Source organism: Phocoena phocoena, chromosome 7 (genome assembly GCF_963924675.1).
Source record: "Phocoena phocoena chromosome 7, mPhoPho1.1, whole genome shotgun sequence".
NCBI lineage: Eukaryota > Metazoa > Chordata > Mammalia > Artiodactyla > Phocoenidae > Phocoena > Phocoena phocoena.
Genome location: NC_089225.1, coordinates 52,509,587 through 52,531,542, shown reverse-complemented (window position 1 = coordinate 52,531,542; position 21,956 = coordinate 52,509,587). Strand labels below are relative to the sequence as shown.

General features: G+C 36.9%; 1 protein-coding gene across 1 annotated transcript; it reads right to left on the bottom strand.

Annotated features, from left to right (window-relative positions):
- Positions 1–341: 341 nt before the first annotated feature.
- Positions 342–19,778, bottom strand: BBS5 (Bardet-Biedl syndrome 5). Its single transcript, XM_065880355.1, has 12 exons — positions 19,691–19,778; positions 17,385–17,467; positions 16,010–16,075; positions 15,292–15,341; positions 15,033–15,160; positions 12,249–12,384; positions 11,240–11,335; positions 8,081–8,143; positions 6,464–6,598; positions 2,247–2,330; positions 1,252–1,275; positions 342–1,098 (listed from the first exon to the last, which is right to left on the bottom strand). Exons 1-12 carry the CDS (start codon positions 19,747–19,749, stop codon positions 997–999), a joined length of 1,026 nt encoding a protein of 341 aa, XP_065736427.1. The 5' UTR covers positions 19,750–19,778; the 3' UTR covers positions 342–996.
- Between the last annotated feature and the right edge of the window lie 2,178 nt (positions 19,779–21,956).

Here is a 21,956-nt window from a genome sequence, read left to right as displayed (position 1 = left end):
AATGTAAAAATCCTTTCCTATTTAAATGAAGAAACCAATTTATAGCTTTTGTTCATTGATCTTTATTAAACTCAGGTTAGCCCTTGGTTGTACTATGTGTCTATGGTTGTACATACAGTTGCATCTTATTTTAAATGATTTTACACACTCACTTTTTTCACTCTAGAAAAAGCGGGTTAATGTTTTGACAAAAGTTCCTTACAAAGTTTCTTTATACTGAAGCAGTGGCAAAAAACACTTATGCAAGAGAGGTCACCAAATCTTACCTGACCAAGAAATCAGAAAATAATATCATATTTTTGAAAACTTCAAAGAAGTTTCAATGAATGCAAACAAAGAGCAAGTCAACAAATAAACTATTTATTTAAAAACTATTTAAAACTATTTCCTTACAAAATAAATGTATTCTTGCCAAAACGATATTGAAATTATTTCCAAAATAGTGCCCAAAACTTTACATAGGGGTTGATATCCTCCAAAGTTAGCTAAAATTTTTAGTTTTTACATAAATGGTTACCTAAAAATGACAAGCTTAAGGTTTCTAATTTATATGAGAGTTGGCTTACCTTTGGAGCTATGTGATAAATATATTTAAACCAGATTTTTATAACTAAAAAAGCAGCATTTTGATTACTCCATAAGAATAGTCTTATGCTTTTAGATAACACTTTCAAAACATTTAATGGTGCTGCATAAATTCTTTATTAAACTCAACATGATACAGTCTTTTAATATCCACAGACTAATAATTTACAAGTATTAGTTACAAAATAAACATATTTACAACAAACCAGATACATTTTGATTACAATTTCAAATATAATTTTTAGAAGACTGGCAATAAAATCTTCGACAAATGAGTTTTTCCTTAATCATTAAAAAAACTCTCTGAAAAGCTTTTTCTGTAAATGTAAAAACTATGCCACGCCTTATAGCAGGCGACTAGTATCTTTAATCTTGAGATATCTTTAAATAGAAACCCAGCTCAACTCAAGATCAACTCATTACTTCCCAAAGTCCCTGTAGGGTGAATCCATCCTTCAATTTCTCTATTGCAAGCCCCAGTTCTTCTGAAAACACAGGTTCACGATCTTGTTGCTTTTTGGGAGATAAGAGGATGAGATGGGAATAGAGAAGGTGGGCAAGGAAGAGGAAAAAAAAAACAAAAAATAGGTTTCACATAAGTTTGTGAATACTAAATACTGGAATATAGAAAATTTTTTTCATATACTATAGGTAAAATATCCTTACCTTATTGCCATCAGCAAAATAAGCCTATAAGACAAGGAAAATTATATTTCACATACTTGATATATAATAGGTTAACAGGCCAAGGAACAGGTAATTAATTTACAGAACAATTCTGTAACTAACTGTATTTTATATTCTGTTACTGTGTGTCTAATGGTTTTCTCACCTATCTTTACAAGGCTGGTAGCAGAATTCACTTCTTCTGTCAATCATTTATGTCTTCAAGAGTTACGCTTTAAGCGCTAAAAATGTGCTTTGTAATTGGTGTATAACTAGCATTGTTAACTTGAAAGGAGATACAAAGAATGACTAAGCAGCTATAAAATTTCACCCCTACTTTTGGTTTAGAAGAAGATGATGGCAAAACAAAACAAAGCAATCAGTGCTTCAATGTGTCAGCAAAAGCATATACTGAGGCAGTAGTAGTTTATTATTAACTATCTTATACTTATTTCACACTTTGCTTAAAAACTTTCATTCCCAGAGAGATAGTCTAGTCAGATTCATAGACCACAGTACATAGAAAGTATTATTATTATTTTGGCTATTAATTAAATAGTACAAATTTGGAAACAAGAAAGTTTACTGTTCAAATAGAAATCCATTTTAAGATAATATACCTATAAACTGAAAGGAGGGAGGTCCATCTCATAAAGATTACTTATGGAAAGTACAGACTTTAAATTAATTAAATTAACTATATTTAATATATTCTGTTATCTTAAAGTGTGAAAAAACTTTTCACACATCTGAAATCCTCTGAATAAGTATGTTCTCAAACTATTTCCCAGTTTGGTAATTTAAAAGTATTTTCATACACACACAAAAATCCCTAACCTGAAAAAAAAACTACTCTCCAACTCATGTTTAAGACATTCTAAAAAGTCTCAAGTTCTATGCTATTTTACACACTTAAAGCATTATTTAATTAAACATGACTCAGATTAAAAAAAAAAATCACAAGAAATTTAGTAGCTCTTCTTTGTGATGCTCACCACAAAAGCATCTGTGTGATCATCAGAGTCTATTTCTACATCATCTTGAATTTGTTCAACTGTCAGAGCTTCAAGGGACTGTGGCTGAAAATCAGCAGATGTTAAAAAAAGAAAAAAGAAAAAGAAAATCAGTTAAATCAGATGTTAAAATGTATCAGAGACAATATTAATCAAATAAATAATTTTAGTAAAATGTGCTGTGAGAATTGTAAATACCTGTAAAAGGATATCACAGTTACCAACCACTCAAGTCTTACAAAAATCACTGCATAATTTATATTCTATTAAAACTAACATGAATAATAAAATGAGTCAGTTAAACCCAAGCTTTTAAATCTGAAGTCAATATCATCAAAAGATTTAAAATGACAAATTTACACAAACTTAATATGATACTTAGAAATATCCATCAAGAAAAACACTCTCATTGGATTTTATCTGATTTTCTGGTAGTTAAAAACTATCTGTTAGTTTAAGTTTAAAAAAACTAACTTTTGTATAATAGCAAGTTTTAAATTTTCCTCAAAATAGTCATTAAATAGAATTTGTGAAAAAGGAAATTTGTGAAAAAGAAGAACTAAGATTTGTATGGAATACTCTAAAGGTGAAGCAGAATAAATACAGTGCTGGTATCTATTAATTCATTTTTCAAATATTTGAATATCTTTAGTGTATGAGGTACCATGCTGGTACTACCAAAGGTTTAAAGTCTCTGCCCTTACCAGAAAAGGTGTGTAATCTAGTGGGAATGGAGTGAAGGACAAAACACAATTATAAATAACTAAATATCAGGTTGAACTATATGAAATTGCCATTTTAGTAAAAAATGGTCAAATATTAATAATATCATATAGTTCAACCTACAAAAAATAGCTGTAACAAATGCAATATCTATTATAATAGAAGAGTTTGGAGACAGCACAACTTCTGGCTTGTGCATGCCAGAAACTTTCATGAAGAAAAAGCTGGCACGTGATCTAGGGCTTTTAGGATGAGGATGATTTTCATAGGTGGGATTAGGGGAAAGGGTATTTCTGACAGAGGGGATCAGTATCAGCAAAGGTGAGAAACCACAGGATATAGCCGAAGAAGATGAATAATCCAATATCCTGGACAGACAGAAGGAGCTACACAGAATATTGTACTGAATAATGCCAAGGAGTATCATTCACACTGGAGTCTACGTGAACGATGTTCTCTGGGCAGTGCACAGCCTACAGAACCAGACACTGTGGCTGTGCAGATAAGGTGGGAAAGGTAGACTGAAGTTTACTGAAATTTTTTAATACCAGCTCAGAGAATGTGGACTACTTATAAGGTAATTGGTGGGGTAAAGTTGATGGTCGAAGTGTACTGCTGACAAGAGGTGACCTGATGCCCTAGTCCGAGGACAGCTGGTGTTTCAACCATGTTCAGAGCTGTGTGACTGCGTACAAGTAAATTAACCTATCTAAGCCTCAGTCTCCTTAACTGTGAGATACGGCTAATAATAATGATGATGATACACTTTATAGTGTTTTTAGGAGGATTAAACGAGATGAGGCATATAAAGTTCTTAGAGCAGTGAACAGCAAAGAGTAGGCATTCAACATAGCCATTCAACAACTATGAATATTCACTAAGAGCCTATTATGTGCTAGTTTTGATTGCTGGAGATATAATAATTAAAGAAAATAGATAAAAATCCCTAACTTCATGGAGATTATTTATAGTGAAGGAGACTGATTAGTGTTAACCAAAAATAAAGCAAGCAAGTGAGCAAACAAGCAGAACAAGGGATAAAAAAGTGACGGGGGTTGGTGTTTTAGATGGATAGTCCAAAGACCTCCCTGAAGAAGTGGCTTTGGAGTAAGGACTTATATGTGGTGACAAAACAAGCTACTATGGCTGGTTATTATTATGTACTGAGGGCCAAAGAAGGGGAAAAGAAGAGAAATGAAAGGTAGAGACAGAATGGGTAGGAGAACTAACATATTGTCTCCAATGTGCCAGCCACTTTACAGACATGATCAATAACTTTGTAAGAGAGATTACCTTCATTTTATAATGTGAAAACTGAAGCTCAAATTTGCCTAGGATCACAAATAAATGGTGAAATTGGGATTGAAGTCAGGTTTGTCAGGTTCCAAGGACCATGCTTGTTCTATAACATTATTCTACAAGCAAAAGTAGCAAAGGAAACTGCAGTTTGAATGGAAAGAAAGGGATAGGAAAAGGGAAGAGACTGGTACAACTGACTGAATGTGTAAAGTAAGATAATGAGAAAAATAAAAAAGGAAAACCCCAGAGTTTTGAGCACATCTGACTTTGACAATGTTAAAAAGAAATAAGTAGTGAATAAATAAATAGATAAATCAGCAAGATACTGCTTTTGAGAAAAATGACAAGATTTTAGGTATGCCAAGTTTGAGATACTCAACCATGTCCTAGTGTAACTTACTGACTTGGAAAATTATTAATTAAATTACTAAGATTAACTTTTTTTCTTTTTTTGCGGTACACGGGCCTCTCACTGTTGTGGCCTCTCCCGTGGCGGAGCACAGGCTCCAGAAGCGCAGGCTCAGCGGCCATGGCTCACAGGCCCAGCCGCTCCACGGCATGTGGGATCTTCCAGGACCAGGGCATGAACCCGTGTCCCCTGCATTGGCAGGCGGACTCTCAACCACTGCGCCACCAGGGAAGACCCTAAGATAAACTTTTAAATGAGAAATTCAATTCATGTTATTTGGAATGCTCATCTATGTGAAAATATTCAAGAAATATTTGGAACCCTGGTAAGCTTACAGAGTATGCCAAGATCAGAAAGATTTGGGAGTCATCTACAGAAGTACAACTTGAAGAAACTGGAGGAGGAGGTGATATTACTGAGGAATATACAGAGAAGGTAGAGTGAAAGGGAGAATGCTGAAAGAAGTGCAGGTTGGGAAGAAAGCAGAAAATGATGGTTAAGGAGACGAAATAGAGTGTATGTACAATATGGCGTCAACAATCCAGAGACAAGTTTCAGCTGGAAGGGGAAAGGGATATATATGGAATTTGACAGGGAGACAAACAAATTAAGTATATGGAGCACAACGAGGTTGAAGTCAGAGGGTATGAATTTGTACTTAGCTGTCCAGTCCTACTTCTTGATCTTCCTGGTCACCTGCTGTAGTCCAAGAGCAGGAAGAGAGACAGATAATATATGTGATATGGCTCAACATGCTGAGTATTGGCAGGGACACTGATGAAAGAGTGGGTGGCAGGGACACTAGCAATAGAGTGTACGGTGAGGGCCCCAGGACAAGAACAGATAGCAAGGGAAGGTGTGACAGAGCGCCTCTGGCAAGGGTACCACTGTCAGAGCAGACGGCGAGGAGTCTCTAATGAAGTGGCTGGTGAGGACAACAGTGAAACACCAGATGACAAGGGGCCCAGCCGCAGAGGCTGAAGAGTAAACCCAAAAGACAGCTGATGTACCTGGAGAGTGGGACTGGTGCAGAAACCAGAAGTTGTGAGGAAGGCAAAGAGCAGACATGTGGGCATGATATTCAAAATTTTTCACAACTGACATGGAAGAGGATCTGATGAATAGGAACAGACACAGGCCATATTAGTGGAGCAGCCTCCTGGAGGTCCTATATTGTGGGTCATTGGGGGAAGAGAATGGTGTCTGTGAGGCCTGGCTGGCTGAAGTAAAATAAAAATAAAGTTGAAATAAAATAAAAATAAAGAGTGGGGGCTTCCCTGGTGGCGCAGTGGTTGAGAGTCCGCCTGCCAATGCAGGGGACACGGGTTTGTGCCCCGGTCCTGGAAGATCCCACATGCCGCGGAGCGGCTGGGCCCGTGAGCCATGGCCGCTGGGCCTGTGTGTCCGGAGCCTGTGCTCCACGGCGGGAGAGGCCACAACAGTGAGAGGCCCGTGTACCGCAAAAAAAAATAAAAATAAAAATAAAGAGTGGGAGATTCAAATCTCTACATCAGAAGAGCCTTGCATATGGGGACATCTTGGATAGGCTGCTACCTAGACGGGCAGGAATGAATGGTGAAGCAGCCAGGGACAAAACAGGTGGTAGGCACAAATTAGCATTGGCCATACTCACTGAGCAGAGCCTGTATATTCATCATTTTAAACATAGTTTAAAATTAAATTGTACACAATGTGTGTATATCTGAATTTTATAGATTGTGTAAAGGCAATTGAGCAAATTCTGTATATCACACACTGAACAAATTACCTTTTCTTCCATCTCATAATCCACTCCAAATATAGGACTGGTAGAATAGACTTTGTGAAGTGAATTAATTTCCTTAACTGATTCTTGTAGTTTTTCCACAGGATCTATTTTAAAGCCAAGAACATATCCTCCGCTCTGTAAGAGAAAATAATGAAAAAATGAAAAGTCTGAGAAACAGTATTTACAGTATATGATAAACTACAGCTCTAACTGTGCTTACTTCAGAGCACAATATGTAGGCTGATTTTATTTTTTATTTTATTTTTTTGCGGTATGCGGGCCTCTCACTGCTGTGGCCTCTCCCTTTGTGGAGCACAGGCTCCGGATGCGCAGGCTCAGCGGCCATGGCTCACGGGCCCAGCCGCTCTGCGGCATGTGGGATCTTCCCAGACCGGGGCACGAACTCGTGTCCCCTGCATCGGCAGGCGGACTCTCAACCACTGCGCCACCAGGGAAGCCCTGTAGGCTGATTTTTTTAAATTAAATTTTTTATTATGAAAACTTCCAGCATATACAAAAATAGAAGAGTACAATAAATGTCCATGTAGCCATCATCCAGCTTCAACAAGTAACAACATATGGCCAGCTCTGTTCCATATGTAACCTCCCCATCCCCTAAATCTCCTCCCCTCATCCACTCAGGATTATTTTGAAATATATCCAGATATCACATAATTTCATCTGTAAGTATCAAAGCTAATATTTCAAGATTAAAAAAAATATGCCATAGATTGTGAAGGCCAAGGGAACTGAGTTTTTCCTGAGCTAGACCTTGAAAAAGAATAGACTATATATTAAAATAAAAAAGGGAATGGCATACCTGAGGCTATCTCCTTGTAGAATTAGGAAAGAAACTTGCCCATGACAGTTTGTTGGAGAAGAAGTGTTAAAAAATTAAGTACCCATATGGTGATGGTTGAGAGCATACACTTTAGTGTTCAAATCCTGGTTTTACAACACTACATATGATGTATGGTTTACATCATACAACTAGCTGTATGATGCTGGGGAAAGGAGTGAGTAGACATTCATATTTAAATTTAGAATTTAGAAGAGAAAAATCTCTTTTTAAAAAAAATTTATTAAAACACATAAATGCAAAAACCAGGCATAATGGGGCGTAGCAGTCTATAATTAGATACAGTATAATCTGAGTTTGATGGTATAAAATCTCAAATAGGGTGTGTTTATCTGTATAGACCTGTGTTGCTCAAAGACAGTCTTATGAATCAGTCAGACCTGGAATCAAAACCTAGCCCTATCACTTACTGTTATTAGACCATGGGCAAGGTTTCTAACTTCTCCAAGTCTCAGTTTCCTTGAATAAAAAATGGGGAAAAAATAGTAACTGTATCATAGGGTTGTGTAAAGATTGAAATAATGTCATGACTGTAATCATAATTAATATGTCTGCCCAAAAGAGAAATATAAGCAGGATTCTTCCCATGGGGACAATTACTATATGACTTCAAACTCAAACTCTTCATATAATCTCATGTTACAGCTAATACTCTTCTTGGATATAAACTGGTTACTATAAAAATAAAACTAAAAATATAGACTGTCACATAGTTTTTTAAATCTATTAAAGATTAATAAAAATATAAAGTATCTTACCTGCTGAGAGCTTTCTATGACAAGAGCTAAACCAAATTTTGAATCTCTAATCTTTATTGACCGCTAGATATAAAACGAAAAAAAAAAAAGCTTGTTTTTATTATCTGATAGTAGTGACATTTTAACACGTTTTTCAACTTTTACACAGTAACTACTTTTCATAGTCTGAAGAACAGAACTCTTCCTCTTTCCTTTTTCCTTACACTCCTATAGAGATCAATTAAATGAAAAATTTCATACTGGAAATAGGTGGCAAATTTGTAAGGCAACACAAAGATGACATCTCTGAAATATGTACAAAATTCTGACTTAAATGTCCCCTGCTTCAGGGAGTCCACAACTTTTCTGAATATTTTAAACCAAAGGCCAGCAATCCTTTAGTTATGGAGAGCCAGTGTCTTTTGTGGCTCCTAAGGCTGGGTTAGTTTTTAAAAGTCCCATGTGCCTATATACAATGGAATATTACTCAGCTGTAAAAAGAAACGAAATTGAGTTATTTGTAGTGAGGTGGATGGACCTAGAATCTGTCATACAGAGTGAAGTAAGTCAGAAAGAGAAAAACAAATACCGTATGCTAACACATATATATGGAATCTAAAAAAAAAAAAAAAAAAGGTTCTGAAGAACCTAAGGGCAGGACAGGAATAAAGACGCAGACGTAGAGAATGGACTTGAGGACATGGGAAGGGGGAAGGGTAAGCTGGGACGAAGTGAGAGAGTGGCATGGACATATATACACTACGAAATGTAAAATAGATAGCTAGTGGGAAGCAGCCGCATAGCACAGGGAGATCAGCTCAGGGAGATCAGCTCGGTGCTTTGTGACCACCTAGAGGGGTGGGATAGGGAGGGTGGGAGGGAGACGCAAGAGGGAGGGGATATGGGGATATATGTGTACGTATAGCTGATTCACTTTGTTATACAGCAGAAACTAACACAACAATGTAAAGCAATTATACTCCAATAAAGATGTTAAAAAAAATGTTGCATGTGCCTTCTGTTTCTTACACAATAAATGACTAAATTCTGAAAGAACCTCCACTGCATTTATTGAAAAAAAAAAGTATTGGCATTCATCACTGGGCATCAAAGAAGGCTAGGATAGGTCAAATATAATTAACTCAACTGGTAAGTGTGACATGAGGGTGAAGCGTGGCTAGTGGATGAGCAGTGATACCAGTGGCCTGGGAGAAGGGTAGAGGGGCAGAAGCATAATGACATGCAGGACCTGTAGAAAGTGAAACAAAACGTACTTGCTGGCAGGGTTAGAGAGAACCCTGGAGGATCTAACATTATAACCAGCAGACCAAAAGTCCAAGAAGGATAATAATCTGTGGTAGGTGACTGTGTATCATACTTCCAGACAGATGGGCATTGGAAGTTGAGAAAAAGAGACAAAGAGAGACACAGACAGACAGACAGCCTAAATGGTAATTGTTATGAAAACCTGGGCTTCCATCTAGACTACTTCACACCCTGCCAGGAGTACACACAGTCCTGGTTAAGAACCATAGAACACTGGCATCCTGCTTATGAATAGGTAATATAACCAGGTAACTGTGGATGACACAGGCTGGTAAGATAGAAACTGGCAAGAAGATACATATATAAATATACATCTATAGGAAGGGAGTCAGGACAATGGCTGAGGCCCAGAGCTGAAGTTAGAACGTGACTGCCCAGTGACAGGTTGTGATGATATCAGATTGCAAGTTGTTTGGGCCAGGCTGAATTCATTCCAGAATTCGTATTTGGCAACGGTATTCTTAAATAACGAAAAGTATCCTACTTGGAGAACAGAAATCACAAAGTTGTTTACTACTCAGTAATTATTCAGCATAATAGACGTTGATATGTAAATGCAATATAAAACAGCAACGAACAATACAAACATCAACTTATCAAATACCTATGTAGACTCTGTCACATATTTCCAGCTACGCTTATAAATTCTCGTATTTCTTTAGATGGCCAGAAATAATTTTTTTCCTATCAGATCCTATGATTTTCTGTTTAACGTGTTGTTTTTCTCCACCAGACTGAAAGCTCCTTAAAGGCAGAAACTGCGTACTGGTTCATGAGTTTCATCACTGAGCATAGAGTAGGTGCTCAGTATTTGGCAAATGAATGATCAAATATTTTAAAGTAACTCAGGAATCAAACAATTTAGCAAAAGATAGACTTGGGAATATTTTGCAAAGAATCATCTTTCCCATAGGTTAAGAGGTCTCTTTAAAAAATGACATTTTCCAGATATCACATACATTGTATCTAATACTCAATAAATATTTATTAATGAAACTATTTAGTCTTAAGACTACTTATATTCTGTAATAAGGGTGATTATCATAGGATAGCCTCACAGGATCCTCATTAACTATTTTTATGTTCCATCTAATTTGCACTAGGGTCCAATAAGTAGGGTTTTTTTAAAATGTATAAGATGAAATTCTTCAGATTATTGGAGTTTACTACTTGTTTCACTGAATCACATACTTACCATGAAAGCAGCAGCAGAGTAAAAAGAACCGTCTTCATTTACCCCCCAACAAACTGGTCTCAGGTGTATTAGTTCTTATTCTAAATTTTAACAGCTTTAATTTAAGCTAAAACCATTATGACTAAAAACCATCTTGATTCCTTTCACTGAACTTGTAGTATGAATCCAGCTTATAGTACATGCTGTATCCAAATACAATAAAAACTATTCATTCACAGAATTAATGAATTCGCTCTGGCTTTAAAAGGGTTTGAGCAGAAAGTAGCAAGACAGCCATAAAGTGTGTGGGTCAGTGAGCTGAAGCCATGCCAAAGAACCACTAATACTTGCCTCCTGGAAAGGTTATGGAAAACTTTAGTAGCTAAAAGCCCTTTGAATAAAATCTAAGAAAAATCACCTTAATCTGTATGATAACTATTAAAATTTTTAGACTCCAGTATATTTCTCTCTTAATAGCAAGTTGATAATGGTGCCGTTTCCCTTGAATGGAAGTACAATTGGGTCTTTTCTGATTATCAACATTTAAAAAGTACGCTCTCAGCTAAACTGTTGCCACTAAGGAGAGAGAAAACTCATCTAATCCCAAAAGTCCTATTAACTGTTGAACAGAAATTATTTATTCTACATTAAAATAAGGTCATCAAAATGCATGCACTTACAATTTGCAGATATGGTATACTGACATTAAAACTGTCATTCATATTTGCATGCCACACGATTCTCACATTGGTAATAAAAAAAGTTCCTAAATTTCCCTGTAAAAGAGAGTGATGAGAGAGGCATCAACAATCATGTCTGAATACTTACTCTTTATTTTCTAAACACGAGAATAATTCTGATTCTCACAGCAGCATAAAATACCAGAAATGAGTATTATGGGTAGTTATTCAGATGAGGAGCTGTCTATATCCTATAGAATATTTATCATAGTTTAAAACTAGAACTTTTCAAGTGTGCAAAGTTTATTTACAATTTAAGCTTATGATTCCATGTTTAGCAAGAGCTCTTCAATCAAATGCTACACCTTTGCCACACTGGTTATCAGTCGAATCTAGGTTGTAACACCCACAAAGGCTGGAAACTATTCTTAGTAAGAGACAAATTATTCTCTAGAAATTGATTTTTTTCTTATTCCAACTATTAGTTGCTTGTATGTTTCCTCTGGTCATAATTTCAAGAGGAAATGAAAAGTTACAATCACGGATGTAGGAGTCACCAAATGAGTTATATGTTTAATTCCATAAAGACTGGATTAAAAGGCTTCCATGACTGTCCATCCTATAACTCTCCTCAATCAGCCTAAGTTATCATGATGTGGAGGGTAGTGTGGTATGGGGGAAGAGCGTGGCTGTGGGACAGAATAGATGTGGAAGTCACTTAATTCTTTAGGGCCTGAGTTTTTCATCTGTAAGTGAATACAGACTGGACTAGATGACCTTTAAGGCCCATTCCAGCTCTAAGTCTACACATAACAAATGTTGATAAAAAGAGCATTAAAACCATACAAATATGAAAATCAGAATATTATGTATATCAAGAGCTATGTTAATTAAGAGCTCTAATGCTTATTTTAACAGTTAAATAAATATACAAACCCAATCATAAATGGAAAAATGATTACCAAAGAAAGCACTGCCCCAAAAGGTTCATTAGTTCTTTGCATGGTACCTGATCACTGGATAAATTCCATACTCCATTGATTTTATCATATACATGTTCTCGTGGTAGTAATCTTAGTTGCTTATTTTGAATTAGCGCACTTCTCAATTTAAAATCACGATACATTTTAGAAGTTTCATATGCTCTATAAAAAAGAACAAAAGACTAATCCAAACTGAAAATGTGATTTTCTTAGATTATGTTTACTTATCTACAAAAATACACAGTTATATACTCAAATAGTTACTAAGGTACATTAAAATTTTTTTCTTCTCATTAAGTTTTGGTGATTATAGTCTTTTGTACTGTATTTGTCATTTCAGTGTAGTATTTACACATTTTATCTCAGTACTTATATTTAAGATGTCTAATTTTTTAAAAATTTATTTTATTTAATCTATTTTTGGCTGTGTTGGGTCTTTGTTGCTGCATGCGGACTTTATCTCGTTGAGGTGAGCAGGGGCTACTCTTCATTGCGGTGCACGTGCTTCTCACTGTGGTGGCTTCTCTTGTTGCAGAGCACAGGCTCTAGGCACGTGGGCTTCAGTAGTTATGGCATGTGGCTCAGTAGTTGTGGCTCACGGGCCCTAGAGAGCAGGCTCAGTAGTTGTAGCACATGGGCTTAGTTGCTCCGTGGCATGTGGGATCTTCCCAGACCAGGGATCAAACCTGTGTCCCCTGCATTGGCAGGCAGATTCTTAACCACTGCACCACCAGGAAAGTCCCTAGATGTCTAATTTTTAAGTCAATATATATAGTATGGCACAAATGAGAGGAAGCAGATTTTTTTTCTTTAAGCTGAAGAACAATGCTTGCAAAAACAGACATGGAAATTAATTTTTCTATCAAAAAGCTTCCCTTCATTTCTCTGTTTTAGTTAAAGGTACCATTATTCTTTTGATATAAGACTGCAACTACTTTTCTCACTGAAACCTGAAAACATTATGCTCACATCTACCTTTATACAGAAAATTAGAATGAATCTGTACCAACTCCAAAAGATACCCTAGGACAGTGTATGTATTTGTGTGTGTGTATGTATGTAATAAAATTGCTATAACTTTGTTTTCTTTCCATGTCTCCCTATTGATAAATAATAAACACAGAAGAAAATTCTGATTAAATTTTGGTTAATTCTAATTTTAACTCCGCAAAAATACAGGTTAATTTACCCTTTTAATAAAACTAAAGGGTTTTCTTTGCCTGAATAACTTTCAAAATCATTTATATAAATTATAATATGTATTGTTAAACTTCTGATTTTTACATTAATTAATCTTCTAGTATATAAATTATGAAAGAGCAGGATTTGAGCATTTGACTATAAATCTTAATTTCCTTTAGGGTGGTAATCATCAATATTTAACCAGTGGAAAAAAATGGAAACTATTCATGTTATAAATTGTTTTGGAGGGAACACATAACATTTTTATACTATTAAAGAAAAGTAGCTTCTCTGTTCCCTTCATACTCCATTTCATATTACTTCTCTAAGTAAACTGAAATAAAAAGATAAGAATTAGGTATATGCCTAAGAGAGCTTAAAAAAATATGTTTCCTCACAAAAACTTGTACACAAATGCTCACAGCAGCATTATTCCTAACAGCTAAGAAGTGGAAACAACCCAAATGTCTATCAGCTGATGAGTGGATAAACAAAATATGTATCTATACAATGGAATCTTATTCAGCTATAAAAAGGAATGACGTACTGATATACGCTACAACATGTAGCATGCTTGAAAACATTACATAAGTGAAAGAAGTCAGACATAAAATGCCACTATATTGTATGATTTCATTTATATGAAATGCTCAGAATAGGCAAATCCAGAGACAGAAAGTAAATCAGTGGTTGCCAGGGGACCATGGGAATGAGGGAATGGGAAGTGACTACTATGGGGGTTTCTTTTTTGGAGTGATGGAAATATTCTGGAATTGAGTAGTGGTGAATATACAACACTACCAAACTGTAAACTTAAAAATGGTAAATTTTATCTTATGTGAGTTATATCTCCAAGAAAAGCAAACAATTATATAGATTAAAAAAACATCAACATAATTAAAAAATAAAATAACAACTAGGAAAGAAATAAATTTGCAACATACATGACAGATAGGAGTAAAATTAAGAAATTTAAAACAGAAAACTATACATAGCCAACAAATATGAAAACTTTCAACATCACTAGTAATAAAAGAAATTCATATTAAAACAATGGTATAAAAAAACAAAACAAAACAAAACAATGGTATATATACATACTATATATATCTGTGTGTATAAGTTTTTGTGTGTGTGGTTTTTTTTTTTTTGGCCTGTCATCTTAGCCAAACTTTAAAAAAAAATCATAGTACTTAGGGCTGGTTAAAAAAAAAAAAAAGAGCTGGGGTAGTAAAAAGAGAATAAGAAAACAAAAAATCAAACAACCACAAAACAACAAAAAATTTCTCTTTAGAGAAATTACCCAATCATGCCTTCTACTGTTAGAAAAATAACCTTAATTCCTTAACTGAATTATTCAACTTGGTTATCTACATTGAACGAATTCTCTATTTCATTTTTAACTACCTTGGTAGCTAATTTAATAGACTCTTCAGCAGTTTTATGTGTTTTATAAATACCTTCAAAGTGTTTATTAAATGGTAATGCTACATGTTCTATGTATCTTCAGGATGTTTGCAATAGAGCTTGGAGGAAGACAGCACCACATGTTGAAATTTTACCCTCTAAACCTTTATATCATAGAATTACCTTAAAAATATTCAATAATCTATAAAGTATTACCATACCTGTGTACTGCAATCACAGAAGTAAAAAGTCTAGGACTTCCAGGAACCAAATTTGTAAATATAAACTCAAAACGAGTACTGTTACATTTTGTTAGTATATAAAGAGCTTCAGTTTGGCCTCGTAATTTCTGTAAAGACAAATTTATTTAAAGCTTCAGATTTTAAGAGCAATTTCTCATTTATAGTAAAAACAAACATCAACCTCAAATATCTACTGTTTCTTCACTATATATATTTCAATAAGATTTTTCAGACTTACAGAATTAGCAGTCCTTGTTGTAATATTCAATATGCAGTTGTAACCAATAGCTAAAATTTAAAAGCAAAGAATTTAAAGAACATGGTACAATAAATTGAGGGAAAAAACTATATATACAGAACTTTTAAGTTTAAAAAATTAAATATATATAAAAATACAATTAATATTTTTTTATGAAATATCTACAAATTTAAGTTAAATAATTAAAAGGACTAGAAAGATAATTCTGCCTCTTTTGAACAAAAATATTCTCAACATGGGGAAAAAGGAGGTTTGCTTCTCTAAAACCTATACAGTATTATTTACTAAAAATCTTAGCACCACAACATCAAGAGAAAAAGTCTAGCTGGAAAATCTACGATACCTTTAAAAAACAAATGAAACAAATTTAACACAATGAAAGATTGTACTTTTATTAGAATTTAATCTCCCTTCTTTGGTATTACCTGAAACAGGTTATAGCAAGTTTCAAAGTAAAGTAAAAAATGAAACCAAAAATCATTCAGTGTATATGTCCAAGAGACAAAATGGACAGACTGAAAAAAACATTCCTTTTGCATTATGAGGCAGTCTGTGGTTAGTCTAGGGTTTCTTAAGCTTTTATCAATTAAAGTTTTTCACATATTTCATAGTATAGCTTCTGCTGGTGTCAAGAGCCACTGTGCAAGTTTACTTGACAAATTATTTTTTTTTCTTTCATGCTAACAAAGATACTTACAAAGATTGACTCTGAGTAATGCCAAAGAGTGCCAGATAATTCTTAAATTTGTTACTAAGAGTCTACCTAAAAGCAAACAAACAGAAAAATAAATTACCTTAAATAAGGACCCATTTTTGCAGTATAGAATGAGATGGACATGAAACTTCTGGCCCAGTACCAACAGCAACACCCACAGATGTTTTTCATACAGTTATTAATTGAAAATACTTATTGCGCATATCATTCTAGGTAAGGTATACAATGTGTGATTCAGAATCTCAGAGAAACAAAATCTGATAGTTACTGAAAAAATACAGGTATTCACTGCCAACACCTTGGTTTGACTCAACTGACAGAGGAGAAAACTTTGTACTGTTTTTTTTTTTTCTCAGTAGAAGCTGTTCTGGGTGTCCCAGTAGGTTATATGCGTCCAATTGAGTATGAGTACAGGACAGTATAATTATTAAGCCATTCAGTGAAATCACACTTCTCAAAGAACTCTCATATATATATGAATCCCTGCCATTTGAGCAGTCTCTTAGCAGTTCTCATTTAAATGAGCCATATACTCATATACCCAGTTTTTTTGCTGTGAGCAAACTTTTTCCTCATATGAAGTTATGGCTAGGCTGAAGTCTGTTTAAGGCTTATGCTTTTCATTCTTAGCCTCAAACTGATGTTCTTACACTGAAATATGTACTGTTAGATAAACTTCATTTCTCAAAGTATGTCCTATGAAATAGTAGTCCCTATAGATGCTCCAAGAAAAAAAAAAGTCAAGTAAATCTGTGCATGGTAAACTATGTGTCTTAGAAGTTTGTAATACAATTAGCATATGAGGATAGTTTTGAAATATCTTGAACTAGTATCTTGAACTAAGTTAACTCTCTTAACTTTAACACATTTCTTCAGCAAATTATAACAATGGAATTCTTTTGATGAGTTATCTATAGCCATGTCATACTCCTTCCTCCCTGAAAAAACCCCTAGAATATCCGAAATCAGAGAAACTAAGCCTGTGTGAATGCTGGAGTGAGATGGGATAGGAGGTCCTAAAAACTAAGGAAGGCGTTATCAAGAGAAACTGTGGAACATTACATGGTATGTTTGACAAATAGTAAGTCACCCAGCATGGCTAGAGTGTAAAGTTCCCACAAGATCACAGAGGACTAGACCTGCATCTATCAGTCAGGGTCAAACAGAAAAGAGATGGCTCACTTAAATTAGGATAACTGGGGTTTATTTACAGAAGGACTTATTACAATGGTATGGGGTGGGGCATCAGGAACCATAATTGACATATAATGCTGTTTCATATCTTATTCTCCAGCTAATATAACTTAACGTTTGTAATTTAAACCAGAAATATAAAATACATTAGAAATATACTCACCTTTATCCCCATTATTTCCTTTGGTGTCTTCAATTGAATCTAAACAATCAATAAGGACTTCTCCAGGTCTTGTTTTCATTTGTCTAAAATAAATATAAAGGCTTTAATTTTTTAGCTACAACTATACCCGCTTACCATCTAGTGAGGGAGAGAAAAGGCATATGCATATAAAACAGACAAAAGTATAAATAATACAGTACCAAATGCTCAGGCATTTGAAAATAAGGTTTTCAAGAACTTAAAGAACCTGGAGATCAAGTGGGGCCTGGAGTGACCAGGGACATGGAGAGAAGTCAGAACTAAAGGAGAGGTAGGATTTGGAGAAACAAAAGAGATAGAGGAGAACCTATGATTAAGGACCAGAAATAAGAAATGATAAGAGAATGTAGGAAGACTGGCCTGGCTGGGGAAGAAGGTACATGTTGAGAGGTAGTGAAAAATACAGTAGGATAGGTAAGAAGGAACCAGATTATGGATAACCTAGTATGTCAGTCAGATAGATATGGGTTTTATCCTGTGGACAGTGGAGAAGCCCCAGAGGTTTCTGAGTAAAGCAAAGGAGTCATGCAGTTATGGAAGGAACAGATTAAAGTAAAGCAACATTTGGACTTGGTACACAATCAGATAAAGGAGACAAAAGGAAATAAAGAATGAAGAATAGGTTGCTGACTGATAGAATGTAATCTAGAGTGCCAAAAGAAAAGAAAAGAAAAGAAAAACCTAGCAGAATATGTGGTAGAGCCTTCTAACACATTCTCGATAAAACCAACTCAATTACCTACTGGAAATACAGACATGATCATATACTTCACTGTTGAAAAGCCATATTACCCCACTACCTAGATGATGAAGTCCAAAATCCTCAACTGAATATTTCACAATCTAGCTAATCTACCTTTCTATTTGCACCTCCTTTCTCTACCTGCCAGACCCTGCTTCTAGCCAATGAGATTTATACCTCTAAGACTCTAAATCTAATTTTTTTTTTCTTTTCTTCCTTTTCATTTTTCTGGAATACTCTCCTCCTGTATACCCTAGCAAGGCCCTGACCATTCATCAGGGCTCAATTCAAATATTATTTCTTCTTTGAGGCCTTCCCTAGGAAGAATGAACTTTTCTGTTTCTATGGTCCTCCAGCTTTTTGTTCATTTTTTCCATGACAGTATTTACCACATTTTTTATAGTTAGTTGTTTACATCTATCTCCTGCAGTAGAATGGGGGTGGGGTGGGGGAAGGGTCTCATTTCCTATTATTTTTGTATCTTTAGCTATCAGCACAGTCACCAGTACATAGTAAGCATCTGATAAATGTTTAATAAACTGAAAATGTTCATGAAATGAATCTTTGCTTAAGAACCCTCCAAGAATAGCAGGAAAAGTCAAAGAATGTGTGCAATATGTAACCGTTGCTTATAACTTTACAAATTCCCTTCCCTCACAACGCCTTAAAGGATCCAAGACCATGTCAGTATTATATATCTAGCCACAGCTAAGCCTGGAAAATTAATATTTCATTTTTTCCACCTAAGAAAGTTCTGTTCATAATAAAAAATCATGCGAATTGGCTAAGAAGCTCCAAACCATCAACCCAAGAACCTTAGCTTTACTGTTTTCCAACACTTACTATCCCAATGGGCACTTTTTTCCTGGACTGCCGGCAGGAGGTTTCTAACTATTCTCTTTAAAACATGAAAATTTCCAAAAACAGCGCTTCTGTTTGAGAGGCTCCAAAAGAGGGTTCCTTCTTCCTGTTGGTGATTTAGATGAATAACTAGAAACGAAGCTTACCACGGAAATAAAGTCTGCATGGTCAGGGATTTTGGAGAATGCTTACTCTCACTTCCCTCGGAGACTCAAGCTTTAGAACAGTGAAGTCATTTTTCTAAGGGCCCACAATGTGTGTTCTTATTCTAGACCTAGTTTCTGAACCCTCGTTTCCAGAGTCCCTGCTCCACATTCCTTCCACCTTACGAAACTGGCACCGCAAGCTCACTGGGGTGTACTGGACGCCCAAGCCCAAGGTGGTCCCTGCAGTGTTTGGGCTCAGCTTCCGACATGTCCCCCAGGTCAAGACGCGACCGGGGATCGTAAGGGACCGAAACTGCGTACAATCTAGACGCGCTCCGGCTGTGGCGCCTGGGGAGGGCCGCTGGGCCTCGGACAGTCTGGGGTCTCCTGAGGTGAGGACAGCAGACGCCAACCTCCTCCCACCCTCGCGAGGGTCTTAGGCTCCGCCCGCGGGTCGGGAAATCGCGCCGCGGCGCCCTCTATAGGCTCCCGGCCACTGGGGAATCTTGGCGACTCACTGCGAGGACACGTCGAAGCGGACATCCCGGTCCTCCCAAAGCGCATCCAGCACCGACATGGTGACCGCGGCGGCGGCCTAACGGCGTCTCGCCGGCTCCAAGACAACGGGCCGCCCCTGGCACGACGTCTACGGCGGGCGCCGAGACCCAAACTTCCTCGAGGTAGTGTGCGCGCTTTCCCGGCCCTGTGGTGTAGTTAAGCGGATTTGAGGCTCCAGGCAGGTTTCCGTGCCTCAGAGAAGCAGAACTGGCCCCGGCTCAGGAGCGGGTGCTTGACTTCTGAGTGACCTTCCGCACCTCCAGACTCGCCTTCTTAAGCCGTTCCTCCCCACCCACCCCCTTCCGTTCCTCTCCCTACACTGTCGGGAAATTTAGCCTTAGGGACTTCCCAGGCGGTTCACTAGTTAGGACTCCGCGCTTCCACTACTGGTGGCCTTGGTTCCATCCCTGGTGGGCCAACTAAGATCCCGCAAGCCGCGTGGTGCGGTCTGAAAAAAGAAAGAGAGAAATGTAGACTTAAAACTCGAAATTCCTCGTCTGGCTCTGCCTCCTCCGGCCCAGCACACCTCATGCCGTCCTCGGGCCTTCTGCTTGCTCTCCGACCAGGCAGGGCTCAGCACCTTTGGAGGGCGCCCCCTTTCTCTGTCTGAACTCTCGTTCTCCAGATCTCTACCTGGCCCGTCCTTTGTCACTTAAGCCTCAGCTCAAAAGTGAACTAAAGTGGTCCTTAACCTTTCTTCTCTCGCTCTGCTGTGAGTACCTTGAGGACAGAGTTCCCTTTGAACCCACGCGAGCACAGAGTAGGCATTCGGTAAGTACTTTTCGAATGTATCAAAGTGCCGTCCTTCCCTCAGTTCATGACAGTTCTCTAAATCAATGGTTCCGAGTGTGGTCCGGGGACTCCAGGAGGTCCTCAAGATCCTTGCAGGGCGCCCACAAGGTCCAAATGTATTTTTAATAATACTATTTGTCTTTTTAATTCTCAGTCTCCCTTTGAGTGTACAGAGGAGTTTTTTAGAAGCCACATGATGTGAAATTGAATGTGAAAGAGATATGAGAAAACAGCTGTCTTAATATCAAGATGGATGTTAAAAAAGATTTGCAAAAAGGTAAAACAATGTTACTCTTCTCACAATTTTTTGAAAATATAATTTTTAAAATGTAATATATGTTAATATATAATGAGGTTATTTTTACTTTTAAATGAATTAAGTGAATTTTTAAACATATCAATAAATATCAATAGCTATAACCCATATAAACAAAAACTCTTTCAGATCCTCAGTGATATTTTTAAGGGTATAAAGGGGTCCTGGGATCAAAAGTTTGATCACTTTAAATTATCTGGCACCCTGGTGTGTCAGGCTTTGTTCCAAATACTGGGTATATTCATATGAAAGGCATGAGGAATTTTTCTCGGTTGACAAAGGTAATGGAGACAAAGGAACATGTGGTGGACCCAGACTAAAGTGGCCCCCATTGAGTCATGCCCTTGTATTATCCCATCCCCTTGGATGTGAGCAGAACCTGTGACTTTCATCCAGCTAATAAAATATAGCAAAGATGATGGGATGTAAAAGTGACGGGATATCCTTCCCATGTTTATACTATGTTAAATAAGGCTGGATCTCAGCTGACTGGAGCAAGAGAGACTCTCCTGCTTGCCTTGAAGAAGCCACCTGCTATGACACCGCCTTTAGGGCCAGCAGTCTCACGTCCTATAGGTGCAAGGAGCTGAAATCTGCCAACAACCTGAATGAGCTTGGAAGCAGATCTTTCCCCAGTAAAACTTATGATGAGGCCTTAGCCCCAGGAAGTATCTGGATTGCAGCCTGGTTGTGACCCTAAGCAGAAAACCCAGGTAAGTCATGCTTGGACTTCTGATCTACAAAAACAGGGAGATAATAAATGTCTGTAGTTTTAAGCTGCGGTCATTTGTTATATGCTGCAATAGAAAACTAAGACAGACATTGGTATCAGGAGTGGTGTGCTACTCTAACAAATAGCAGAGGCTATTAGACCCAGCAAAATTCTGCTGGTGGGAAGCAGGCTGATAAAATTACTCACCTGTTGGGAATTCCCTGGTGGTCCAGTGGTTAGGACTTGGCGCTTTCACTGCCAGGGCCTGAGTTTGATCCCTGGTTGGGGAACTAAAGATCCTGCAAGCTGCAAGGTGTGGCCAAAAAAAAAAAAAAAAAAAAATTACTCGCCTGTAAACATGTGCTACATTTCATGAAAAAGCAAGGATAACTCAGAGGATCTGAGC